Source organism: Mesoplodon mirus (assembly GCF_964341445.2).
Source record: "Mesoplodon mirus genome assembly, chromosome: 15".
NCBI lineage: Eukaryota > Metazoa > Chordata > Mammalia > Artiodactyla > Ziphiidae > Mesoplodon > Mesoplodon mirus.
The window spans coordinates 81,472,789-81,485,165 of record NC_138991.1 but is presented as its reverse complement, the minus strand read 5'-3'; the positions used below and the strand labels follow the sequence as shown (position 1 = coordinate 81,485,165).

At 57.3% G+C, this 12,377-nt stretch overlaps 1 protein-coding gene across 2 annotated transcripts in view; it reads right to left on the bottom strand.

The window, feature by feature from the left end:
• NINL (ninein like) overlaps positions 1-12,377 on the bottom strand; it is a 112,836-nt gene that overhangs the window by 40,673 nt on the left and 59,786 nt on the right. For both annotated transcript variants that reach the window (XM_082645702.1, XM_082645701.1), the window contains exons 4-8: positions 7,851-8,023; positions 6,397-6,463; positions 3,599-3,789; positions 2,758-2,910; positions 793-960 (exon numbers count right to left, since the gene is read on the bottom strand). In XM_082645702.1, the coding sequence (XP_082501828.1) occupies positions 793-960; positions 2,758-2,910; positions 3,599-3,789; positions 6,397-6,463; positions 7,851-8,023 (752 nt within the window). The remainder of the gene's footprint in view (positions 1-792; positions 961-2,757; positions 2,911-3,598; positions 3,790-6,396; positions 6,464-7,850; positions 8,024-12,377) is intronic.

Here is a 12,377-nt window from a genome sequence, read left to right as displayed (position 1 = left end):
GCAAAAGAAAATTTTTAAATGGGAATGTCTAAATATGCATTTCTTTCCTGTGCCAGGGAAGAGCTTGCAGAATGCCCACCAGACCTTTACCTGTCACCATCCCTGGAGACCAGGAGCAGAGGGGGGCAGGCTTTATTATTCTATAGATTTCTGTAGAGCTGAAGCTTTTTTTCCAATGGAAAGTGAAATTTGGAAATGAAACTAACTCATCTAGTTCGCCACACCTGCCCCAGCACCCTTCCCTTGCTGTGCCCGCCCTGTGTGCACCTGACTTGCCACCCAGGGCAGAACTCCCTCCAAAGCCCCAGGGCTGCCCTGCGCCCCCACAGAGGGGACCTGACTGACCAGGGAGAGCACAGGCCTCCTCGTGTGCGACCACTGGAGGGAGGTCGGAGGGTGGGTACGGGGAGAAGAACTCCCCACAGGGCTCGTCCGGGGCGAGTAGAAACGCTCGGACAGTGGTGTCCACTAAGACGTCCCTCCTCCAGGTCAGCAGATCAGCTCCAGGGCTGACACACACGGGGGAGGAGAGTCTAAGATGCTGAAACCTAGCTTCAAACAGATTTGTTTCAGGCTGTGGTTTTCTCTGTTTTTTACTTATTATGTTTTTAAGACTTCCTATATCTCAATATCAAAAAATAAAGAAAAAAGTATTACGATGGGCCTTCCCTACACAGGGCCTGTGTCTGCGGCAGGGGGAACAGGGGGAGCTCCGTCCAGCCTGCCCTGTGGGCAGCGGCCCCGACCGCCTAGATGCCTCTGCTGGAGCAGCCGTGCATGACCGGTCCAAACCTGCAAGACCTCCCTGCCGTTGCGCAGCCCCTCCTGGGCCCACAGGGTGACGATCTGCTCCGGGAACGCGAAGCCAGTACCGTCGTCCACGCTGCACAGGAGGCGCGGGCCCGAGCTCACGGACACGAGGGATGACGTGGTGGTCTGGCCACCACCCTCCTCTGGGACCTGCACGTGGGGACAAGCTCTGTGAGCCCCTGTGGCCTCCTCATGCACCCTCCCCGACCTCCCCGCCTGTGTGGCCTCCCCGAGGCCTGAGAACAGCGCTGATTCCTGCTCCAGGGAAGGGGGCGCCCGCAGGATCTGACTCGAAGCCCAGGGCTCAGTGCTGTCCAAGCCAGGCCATGCAGGGGACGCCCAGCGCCTGCCAGGCCCCGAGGTAATTTCTCCCCAAACCGCTAATGGCTTCCTGCTGAGGGAAACCTGGTCTGTGCAGAGAAACCCAAGACGGGCTTCAGAAGGAGGGCGGGGGTGGCCCAAGCAGAGGACGCGTGTCCTCAGGATTCAGGGTCAGGGAGTTTTAAGACAAGGGCAAAAGAATCCCTCAGCCAGAAAGCTGACCTGTGAGGCCGAGGTGCTGCAAGAATCCAGCTGTGGGGCTTCCCTGGTGGCACAGTGGTTGAGAATCTGCCTGCTAATGCAGGGGACACGGGTTCGAGCCCTGGTCTGGGAGGATCCCACGTGCCACGGAGCAACTAGGCCTGTGAGCCACAACTACTGAGCCTGCGCGTCTGGAGCCTGTGCTCCGCAACAAGAGAGGCCGCGATAGTGAGAGGCCCGCGCACCGCGATGAAGAGTGGTCCCCTCTTGCCACAACTAGAGAAAGCCTTTGCACAGAAACGAAGACCCAACACAGCAAAAATAAATAAATTAATTAATAAACTCCTACCCCCCCAACATCTAAAAAAAAAAAGAATCCAGCTGTGCTTCCTGCCCCTTGGAGGGCAGGGCCCTTCAGACACGCGTCTGCAGTCGGGGCCAGAACAAGGAGCAGCAGCTGGGGGCCCCCAGACCACCAGGCCCACCTGCTCCCCGATGGAGCAGGAGAATCTCCGTCTGGGCCCAGGTGCAAGGCCCCACGTCACCACTCCAGCCACACTGGCATCCACATGCACAGGACGCAACCCCATGGCCATGTCAGCACTTCCCGGGCAGGAACGGGGGCCGCTGTACCTCAGAGAAGGCCCTCCCTCCCACAGGCTCTGGGCACGACTGCACTGTGGTCTCTGCCCTCAGGTGGCCTGGCACCATTCCTCATCTCTCCTGGTTCCTTCCCTGTCTCAGTGGCTTCAGGTGCAGAAACCTGATTCTCAGACGCGCCTGGCCTAGCAAAGAACAAGGTCACTGTTCCTGCAATGCCGCCCACAAACTGCGGGATCAGCCACGTCACCAAAGAAGCCTCAGCAAGACTCCCCAGGACAACCGTGCCCTGTGGTGTGAGACGGAGGCTGACTGTCCTGGGATTGAGCAAAACCAAATGCACCGAACATCACAATTTAAATAACCACCTAAAATCTGCTCTCCTCCAGCTGGCCTTGTACAGGATAAAATTCAGGAATACAGGATGGGGAGAGCACAGCTCCAGGAATGCTTGTTAAGGTTAATCCTTAACAAGGGGGTGCCCTTGTTGGAACACAGTGTACCCCACATTGAGGCATAACAAGGGAACTGCCAGGGAATCCTCATAAGACCCCTATGAGGTAGATGTGTCCATTTTACAGACAAGGAACCTGAGGCTCAGAGAAGGCGAGTAGCTCACCAGTGACACACAGCTTGGCAGGAGCAATGCCAGGTCAGCCCAAGGTTGCACAGCCTCCCACAGCACACGTGTGTGTACACACCCCGAGCAACTCCTGGGCACCCTCTGTGGAGACCAGGCGGAGAGGTCAGGCCTGCAGAAGATGCTGAAGGCCAGAGAGTGATGGCCGTCGCCCTGGGGTTCAAGAGTTAATCGTCCCATTTTACCTGGTAATGAGACCAGGACCCGCTCGGCTTGACAAGTGTGGAAGATTCCAGAAGTTGAGGGAATCCATGACTGAACAGGCCAAGCTGGAATTCCTCTAGACTCACTCTGCCATCGCCATCTTGGTCCAGCTTGTTGAACAGGTCTTCAAGTTCCTAAATAAAAGCCCCCAGACATCTGCTCAGAGGCTCTCCCACCGCAGTTGTGCCCACCCCACCCAGGCCTGGCCCCCACCCTCCCCAAGCAGGCAGCTCGCTGTCCTATCCAAACAGTGGTCTCCCCTCTCTGGCTTGTGAAATCCACACACCTGGTCAGTTTCCATCCTGCTGTGAATGGCCACCTGCGCTTCCCAAAACCCACAAACACCCATCCCGTGTCTGCCGTGCCAGGAGCTTGCTGGATGGAGGGACATGTACGTATGGAACATGGCCCGGGCCCCCAGAAGTTCAGGGTCAGCAAGGGCAGGGCTGAGGGCACTTCAGTAAGGAGGGGCCTGTCCCATCACACTGCCCTCCTCTTCCCCTGGCCCCCGCAGGAGGAAAGGGGTGAATACAGCTGCTGGGAGCGTAGCCAGACGCTGTGGGCACCACACTTGGGCTGGGTGGCAGATCTGGGCCACTGAGGAGGGGTGGGGGAGGAGTGCCCCCGGCAGAGGAGGATCCTGCGTGAAGGCGGCCAGAGACGGACCTTCGACACAAGCCCTGGGAGTCAGCACAGGATGTGAGACCAGAAGGTGACAACTGAATCAGTGTCTGATGGTGAAGGGGTTTTCCAGGCCCAGCACCAACCATGACCACCACAAAGACCCAGCCCATCAGGGAGGTCCACCCCGCCCTCTCTCACCTCCTTCTCCAGGCCCTGGAGCCCGACGCTCTGGCAGAGCAGGGCCAGCTCCTGCTCGGTGAGGTGGCCGCTGCTGCCCACACCCAGCTCTTCCCAGAGGCCCCGGACCCGGCTCTCAGGGGTGTCGAAGGAGGAGCTGCAGGGCTTCCGGAGGCTCCCGAAGACCTCAGAATCCCAGGTTGGCAGCTGGCCTGAAGCAGGGGACACATACCAAGGCTGTAATTTACTCTGAAATCGGATGGAGTGATGACTGGGCGGAGGGACGGGCACATGGACACACGTGAGACACAAGCTTCAAAGGAGGAATCCAGGTGGTGGGTACACAGTGCTCGCGGTACAATCCTTCCACTTTCATTCTGTGCACATTGTCACAATCAAATGGAGGAATCTGCTGCATGTGGGGAAAGCATTTTCTTTCTTCAAAAAAATATTTATTTATTTAGGTTGCTCCGGGTCTTAGGTGCAGCATGCAGGATCTAGTTCCCTGACCAGGGATCGAACCCGGGCCCTCTGCATGGGGGCCACGGAGTCTTGACCACTGGACCACCAGGGAAGTCCCAGAAAGCATTTTCTGAAGGGAACCTGCGAAGCCACAGCACTGAGAGCATAGCTGCAAGGTTTGTACTTAGAACAAAAAGGCCAGGTTTAAAAAACGAAGTTTTAGAAACTCTTCAAACCTACCCAAAGTAAAGAGCACAGTCCAGCAAAGGCCAGTGGTCCTGTTCCTTGGGCAGCCGGCCACCCCGGCTTCATCTACCCCCGTTTATTATTTTTTTTTTTTTTTTTTTGCGGTACGCGGGCCTCTCACTGCTGTGGCCTCTCCCGTTGCGGAGCACAGGCTCCGGACGCGCAGGCTCAGCGGCCATGGCCCACGGGCCCAGCTGCTCCGTGGCATGTGGGATCCTCCCGGACCGGGGCACGAACCCGTGTCCCCTGCATCGGCAGGTGGACTCTCAACCACTGCGCCACCAGGGAAGCCCCCCCCCCGTTTATTCTTGCCCAAGTATTTGAAAGCAAATGCCAGCTGCTGTATTCTCACCCCTGTGTTTCGTGCGTACGGCTGATCCCAGTGCCACTATCACCCGACAAACCAACAATGATTTACCCAGCTCTCTCTCAAGAGTCTCCCGACAGTCGATTTCTTTGAATCAGTATCAACACAGAATCCTCCCCGTGCATGTGGTTATTCCTCTCGAGGCCTTGGATCACGAGCAACTCACTGCCTGCCCCACTCTGCTTCCTCGCATCCCTCCAGCATTAACATCGTCTATAAACCGGAAGTTAGCATCAAAGCCTAGTTTGGATTTAGGCTCAGTTTTATCTTTTATCTTTTTCTTTCTGGCAAAAACGACCCAAGGTGGGCTGTGTTCTCCACGCCACCCCACCGCAGGAGGCACAGGCGTCTTTGAGATGCAAAGACACCTCAGTGAGCCTGGATGACAGACGGCCAGGTTTCATAACTTTTATACTTTAGCCAGGTGGCTTACTGAGGTTTCTGAAGCTTTGCCGGAGAGACACCCTCTGGAAGAGGACAGACCTTGGGGGTGCCCACGAGGAGCTCTCCTCGGATGAGCGAGGCTTCAAAGCAGAGTTCCCTCCACACCCAGGCCACACCACCCAGCCCAACACAGGAAGAGGGCTGCCTGCACCTGACCAGACCTGGGCTCTCGGCCAGTGGTCTAGAGTTTTCAGGAGAGGAGCCACCTTGGCGTTACTTTGATAACCCAACTAACGATCAGAAAGCCACTTTGCCAAGGAAAGCTAGGGCCTGTGTGCTCACGAATGACGCTGTGGGTTGAGCTGAGGAAAACACAAGGAAAGGGCCACCTCCGAGATCCCTTCCAGCTTAAAACATCTGAAAGTTCTACATAACAATGGAAAAGCAATTCTGACACCCGGGTGTATTCTCATGGCTGGCAGAGGAGAAAATAAGTCCTCTGAGGTCTGACATGACTGTTCACACACCAGAGTCAGTTCTAACCTGGAGGGAAAGAAGAACTCCAACCTGTCTCTGGGCAGAGTCCGAAATGACTCGCTGAATAACCTCCCCAGGAGCCCTTCCTCTCGTCCCCTAGATTTACAGAGTCCAGGGAATTTAGGACATGACTTGGCTGCTCTTCCGGACACAAAAGCGTCCATCTGCTTCGTCCAGTAGCACAGGCACTCCGGTCATTCCCCTGACGTCACCAAGCTCAATGCTGAGCCACCAAGAGCCTCAGCCCCCGAGGACCACAGTCTGGATAATGCTCAGTGCCAGTGCAGACTTCTCACTCAGGAGAAGCTCAAGGTCAGCTCGGGTCTCGCTCTCGAGCCATGTTCCTGCACGTTCTGCCCTGTGACACACTCCAGTGGGAGGTGTCCTTAAGGCACCTGCAGACCCATGTGCTGATGCACCCAGATTTGCTAAGCACGCCTGCGGCTGCCTTCCAGGTGCTCCGTCAGGCTCTCCAGGACCAGAACCACGTCTTACCCTTGACTCGGGGCAGACAGGGCCCCAGGCGGCAGGGAGGCTGCTGGCCCAGGCCGGGTGCTTCAGGAAGGAGTCCCCAGGCCCACGCCTGCCGGCTGGGGTCATGCTGATCCTCCCAGACCGTGAAGCTGCTCCCTTAGCCAGCGGCCCCCGCTCAAGGGTCTGACCTCAGGGGTCTCCCAGAGCTGGGACCCTGCCCCCAGGAGAAGGGCCCCCCAGACACCACCCACACTGGGCACTTCCCAGGAAATTGTCCTTGGCTGGTGGCCCGCTGCCTGGCAGCCTAGCACTGGCCAAAGGTGGCACCGACCACAAGGCCAGGCTTTACCTTGTGCTTCAAACAACTCATTCTGAGGGTCCTTCGCACTTTCGGCTTCTTCATCGGACTTGAGACTCTGGAAAAACAGAAAGAAAAGGACGGGTGAGTCCCCAGAGGAAAGGACAGCGGACGGAGCACCGGGAAGAAGGAGAACAGTCTGGTGGGGCTGGCGGGGCGACACCTGAGGAAGGGGAGCCCCAGCCCACAGGGCAGCCCTGGTGGTCAGCCACGAGGCCCCGTGCACACCAGCTCCCTCTCTCGGACCGCACGCTGCAGCCTGCACTCGGCACCCTCTGCATCCCGCCCCTCATCACCCATGTCTGTCGGCAACAGTCAAGGAAGAGCAGGTCTCTGACCCCCAGGTGCTCCGGAGACAGCAGGTGATCTGCTGAGACCTCAGTGCCCAAGGGGCTGGGCCACCAAGAAGTCCAGTAAAACCTCATGCTTCTGTGACCGAGTCCGCGGACCACAAAGTCAAAGTCTGCTTCTGATTTTGGAAGGGACACTGGCTTGACCAGGACTCAGCACTTAGAAATGGCGCTGAACTGAGGCTGGAGCTCTGGGGGCAGGTGGTATATCTCATTTTTCTAATGCATTCAACCTGCTGACAACCCTAAAGGCAGCAACCCTAGGGTCCTAGTTCTGGGGAGCAAAGATGGTTTTAAGAAGCAGAACGGCCACAGAGATGGTGTGGACACATGAAGCCTTCCATCCCTGGGGCCAAATTTAAGAGAGAGAATAAAGCAGCAAGGGCCTAGGATTTATTGGTGCCGCCCAAGTGCAGCACATCCCTCAGAGAAGCGACTCCAGGATCTAAATACATATTTATTTGCTTTTCCTTTTGGCCTCAACAAATGTTGAAAATATAAACAAATTAATATGGGGGCCCCAAGCTGTCTTATTACAGGGAAGCCCCCCTAGAGCCTCATCAGACAGATGTGGACATCATGGAGAGGAGCCAGGAACCTTCTGGAACCCCGAAAACTGGTCCAACGGGCCACAATCAACCTGTGGGGTGTGGATCTTCCCCGTGGACGTCCTTCCTGACACAAAGCCCTCGAGGCTCCTGCAGTGGACAGCTCAGGGAGCCTGGGGTCCCTGGAGGCATCTGGCATGACATGCCCGCCAAGTTGTGGAGGGTGAGCCTCGGTTGCGCCCAGTGCTGCTTTTTCTATCCTCGGCTGATTAACCTTCCTCTCCTCTGGCAGTGCCAGGGGAGGGGGGGTAGTGGTGAGCAGGGGATTCTCCATGGCCCCCGTGTCTGAAGGAGGACACTCTGTGGCCAGAGTTTCCCTGCAGACAGCGAGACCCAGAGACACCTTAAAACTAAATGTCACTCCCCATAGTGCTTTGGCGATGAGATAGATGCCCCCTCCCATCTTCCCGTATCGTGTCACGTGAGCAGTGACTACGGGGGGGGGGGCGTGCGTACTTGGGGGAGGGCAAAGGTGGGGTCGACCCACCTCCACACTTTCCAGGGACGCGGAGCGTCGGAGCTGGCTTCTCACACTGGGCCTGGCAGGCTGCTCCGGTAAACACGGGGCTCCACCCGCAGCGTCGCAGGGCTCGGGGCAGCTCCGACGGCCATACCACTTAGAGCCGCTCACGTACTTTGGGGGGACAGCCCGGGGGGCACCTGGAATGAAAACGGGAGGTGTTCTCTCAAACAGCCTCTGGGCCCACATGTGCTGCCAAGATGCCCTTTACGAAGGTGCAGGTTCGGGCGCAAAGCGTGGCTCTCAGGGACACACATGGAAAACGTCTGGAAGAATACAGGGAATGGTCAACAGTGGGGCTGGGGCTGAGACAGCCAGGCTGGGAGGCAGGGACTTTCCATCCTAAGCTCTAGGTGCTGTTTAAATGTTTCCAAGCAAAATATGCTTTTATTATGCAATAAAAGACTAATACAAAAATCTAGCTTTTTACACAAGGAGAAAAGCCTCCAATAATCCAGCAACATACTGCTCTAGAGACCAGAAGGTCACGTCCCACCCACCCCCCTCACTACAGGACCCCCCCCCCACTCCCCGGACGGGATGCAGTAGGCAAGGACCTCAGCATAGCTGGGGAGCCTCAGACTCCACATTGGTCTGAAGTCTGGGATAGAGGCAGGAGTGCAGTTTAGTCTGGGATTCATGAGAATCCCATAATCCCTAATAAACCCCTTGCACTTTTCTTCCCTCCTTACCTGCCCACGTCTGCAGAGCAGTGGGGACCCCGCAGGCAGAGAAGAAATGATGCTGACTCTGTAGGGAATCTGGGCAGCCGGAGAGAGACTGGGGAGGGCGACGTGGGCCACGGCCAGGAGAGGACACAGGTTCAGAAGGAAGCAACCCGAATGGGCAGGTTGGGGGAGAGGGTCCAAGGAAGTAAGGCCAGGTCAGGAAAACTGAGGACCGTTTCACACAGATGCGTCACGCTTCCTAAGGCCAAGTACCACCTCCCTTCTCTCCTCCGCACCAACTCTGCAGCCCCTGACCTTGGGACCATCAGAGGAGGAGGCTGGGTCCAACCTGGCCAGTGGTGCCAGTGACCAACAGAAACTGGGAACAAGGGAGGTGTTTGGGGAGGAAGCTGCTGAGTTCCACTTGACAGCGGACATGTAAGGCAGGCTGACCATGTCCCCGGAGGTTATCACGGGCCCTTCCCAGCCCTGGAATCTCTCCCGTGTGGGAACTCCCGGGGCTGCTGGAGAGCAGGGAGTGGACACCCTGGCAGGGAGGAAACAGGAGGCTCTGAGTGCCCCACGCCAGGGGGAGGGGCCAGCGCACGGCCTCCGCACCTTCACTGCGGGGGGAGATGCTGGAAGAGGAAAGCCAAGGGAGGTGGGAGCGGGCAGCTGCAGCGCATTTGGGAAACCAGCTGCAGAAGACGAGGCGGGGCCTGACGCACGTGGGCCCTCCCCGGGCTCGTGGCTCACCTGGAGGTCATGACCCAGCACCACGTCTGCCCCCTGTGGCTTGACCTTGCTCCTGCCCTTCCCCTCCCTCACCCGTCCATGTCCGGAGTCCCACCCGCCCTGGATGTGGCCCCATTTCTTCATCATTTCAGCAGGTCAGCACTTTCCTCAGAGGAATGAGACGCCCAGAAAACACACAGCTGTTTCATAATGTTCCCCAAACGTGTCACTCTCCTCCCTCCAACAGAGAGAAACGCTCCTCTAGAAAAGAGTGTCCACGTGGCAAATCACGACAGGAAGCGGGCAGCTTCCCACCACCCACAGAACACAGAGCCGTGGCCTCTTGGCGGGAAGCACTGGGGGTCCCGGCCAGTCCCCACCCGCTGCCCAGACGGCCCGCAGGGCACAAGGCCAACGGTTCCCTGTGCTGGACACCTGGCTGTGCCTCCTGTGTGTGCGTATTTATTTATAGGAGCGGAATACCAAGGTCTACAAGTGAAAAGACATTGGTTATATGTTCCGTAGCGGCTTTTACTGAAAGGAGCAGAATGACAGGGAAGCGGGATGTTCTTCAAAACCCCGGGGCGTTTGGCCCCCTGATGACATGCTCATCCCTGGAGCATCAAGGCTCCAATCATTTCTCCAGTCATGGTGGGAGACGGTGGGAAGGACCGGCAGACAGATTAGAAAGCAGGAGAGAGCGACACTGTGGACAGGGCCAGGGAAGGAGGGATGAAGCCCCTGGACGGGGGAGGCTGGGAAGGTGGCTGCGGTGAGAAGCTGAAACGCGCACGGCCCTGGAGGACAGGGCAGGGCTCGCCCCGGCTCTCACAACCCGCGGCTGCAGGGCCACCCGGCGCCCTGCCTCTGTGAACAAGCCCCGTCCGAGCCACCTCAGGTGGGCTTACGACCGTGTAATTGAGGAAAGCACTGAAAATCGAAAGAAGAGAAAAAACAACACAAAACAAAACCGGGGGGCTTCCCTGGCAGCTCAGTGGTTAAGAATCCGCCTGCCAATGCAGGGGTCACAGGTTCGATCCCCGGTCCAGGAAGATCCCACATGCTGCAGAGCAACTAAGCCCGTGTGCCACAACTACTGAGCCTGCGAGCCACAACTACTGAGCCCACGTGCCCCAAGTACTGAAGCCCATGTGCCTAGAGCCCATGCTCTGCAACATGAGAAGCCACCGCAATGAGAAGCCTGCGCACCACAACGAAGAGTTAGCCCCTGCTTGCCACAACTACAGAAAGCCCGAGAGCAGCAACAAAGACCCAATGCAGCCAAAAATTAAATAAATAATGATAATAAAAAAAAAAACGGAACTGGTGTGGAAAAGCGCTAGTCCTGAAACAGCTTCTCCCGTCTTTGGAGGAAGTGAGGACACCCCCACAGACACACACGTGTTCCAGCATGGAGGGGAGCGGTGACAGAGGCGCGGCCTTTCTTGGGCACATCCACGTCCATGGTCACACGATCACGCGATCACACTCCAAAACCCTGAGTCTGGAAAGGCAAGTGGGCTTCTTCCCATCTCAAGGAAGACAAGTGTGAGACAAAGCAGCCAATGACCTGAGCTGCAGGGCGATGGGGCTGCTGGCCAGCTGACTCCTCCCCCGCATCAGGGCTCTGGCGTGGCTCTAGCAGGAGGAGGTGGGGCAGCTGAGTTCAGCCCCAGGGGCGGGGGCGGGGCCTGGCTCCAGGCTGCAAAACCCCACCTGAATAACAGGCAGGAGCAGCCACAGGACTTCTAGGACGGTTCACTGGAATCTACATAAAACGTCCATCAGCTCCAAGCCTGGCACACAAAGCCTCCCTCACGGTACCCCTGGTGCCCAGATCATCGTGCACCTGCTCCCAACTGAGGACCTGCCCGGGCTCCAGGAGCAGACCAGGGGGCTGCTGCGGGGCAGACTCCTCAAACGCCTGCTCCACATGGGAGGGAGGGACCCGCTGCCACTTCACTCTCCTTCCCAGCACTCGGCAAACGCAGCCGTGACCAGCCGGGGCGCAGCAGCCGTGACCAGCCGGGGCGCAGCAGCCGAGACCGAGGGTCCAGCATGGCTTCGAATGAGCATGTCCGCCATCACCTTCTGACCGGAGCCCGCGGTCCACACGTCGAGCGGGCCTCCCTCCAAAACCCTCCCTCCACCTCCTGACCAAAGCCACCACTTCCGTTTGTTCTGAAATATCACCTTTATCCCACTGGCCCTGCTCGAAACCAGGATTCTCACAAGTCCTAGGAACACAGAGCACTACTGTGTGAGACAGAAGACAGGCTGAGGGCTGCCGCGGCTGGTGGCATCCTGCCTGCTCCGCCAGCCTCCAAGGCCTGGCTAACACCTCACACCTGCCCTGCGCTTTTGATTCTCCAATGCTTCCACCCCCGACACCCACTTTATCTTGTCAACACCCTATGCTGTAAGGACAGCACTCGGTATTAACTTGACATCTGTGATACTGAGATCTATAATAAATATGCATTTGGTCTTCCATCCCTGGCACAGCTCCTAAAACCCTTGGAATTTCTTAAGTGATGAGAGCAACCACACCTGAGTTTATGTTGATGAGGTGACTTTTGGAACCACACCTCAGGATGGGCTGGTTGCCAGGGAAACCAACTTTCAGCCCCACCCCCTGACCTCCAGGGACGTTGAGTCAATCCCCGATGCCCAATCATTTGATCAGTCATGTCGGTAATGAAGCCTCCATAAAACCCAAAAGGACGGGGTTCTGAGAGCTTCCGAGTTGGTGAACATGTGGAGACTGGGGAAGAGTGTGGCCTGAAGCGGGCGTGGGCACTCCGAGCCCCTTCCCACAGGCCCTCCCCACAAACCTCTTATCCTGAGTCACATCCTTTTGTAATAAACCGGTGATCCAGTAAGTAAATGGGTTTCCCTGGGTTCTGCTCTAGCAAATTCATTGAACCCGAGGAGGTCGTGGGAGCCTCTGATCTATTACAGGTGGGTCAGAAGCACGGGTGACAACCTGGATTTGAGATGGCTGTCTGAAGAGGGTGCAGTCTTGGGGGACTGAGCCCTTCCCCTGTGGGGTCTGACGCCGTGTCCAGGTAGATGGTGTCAGAACAGAGTT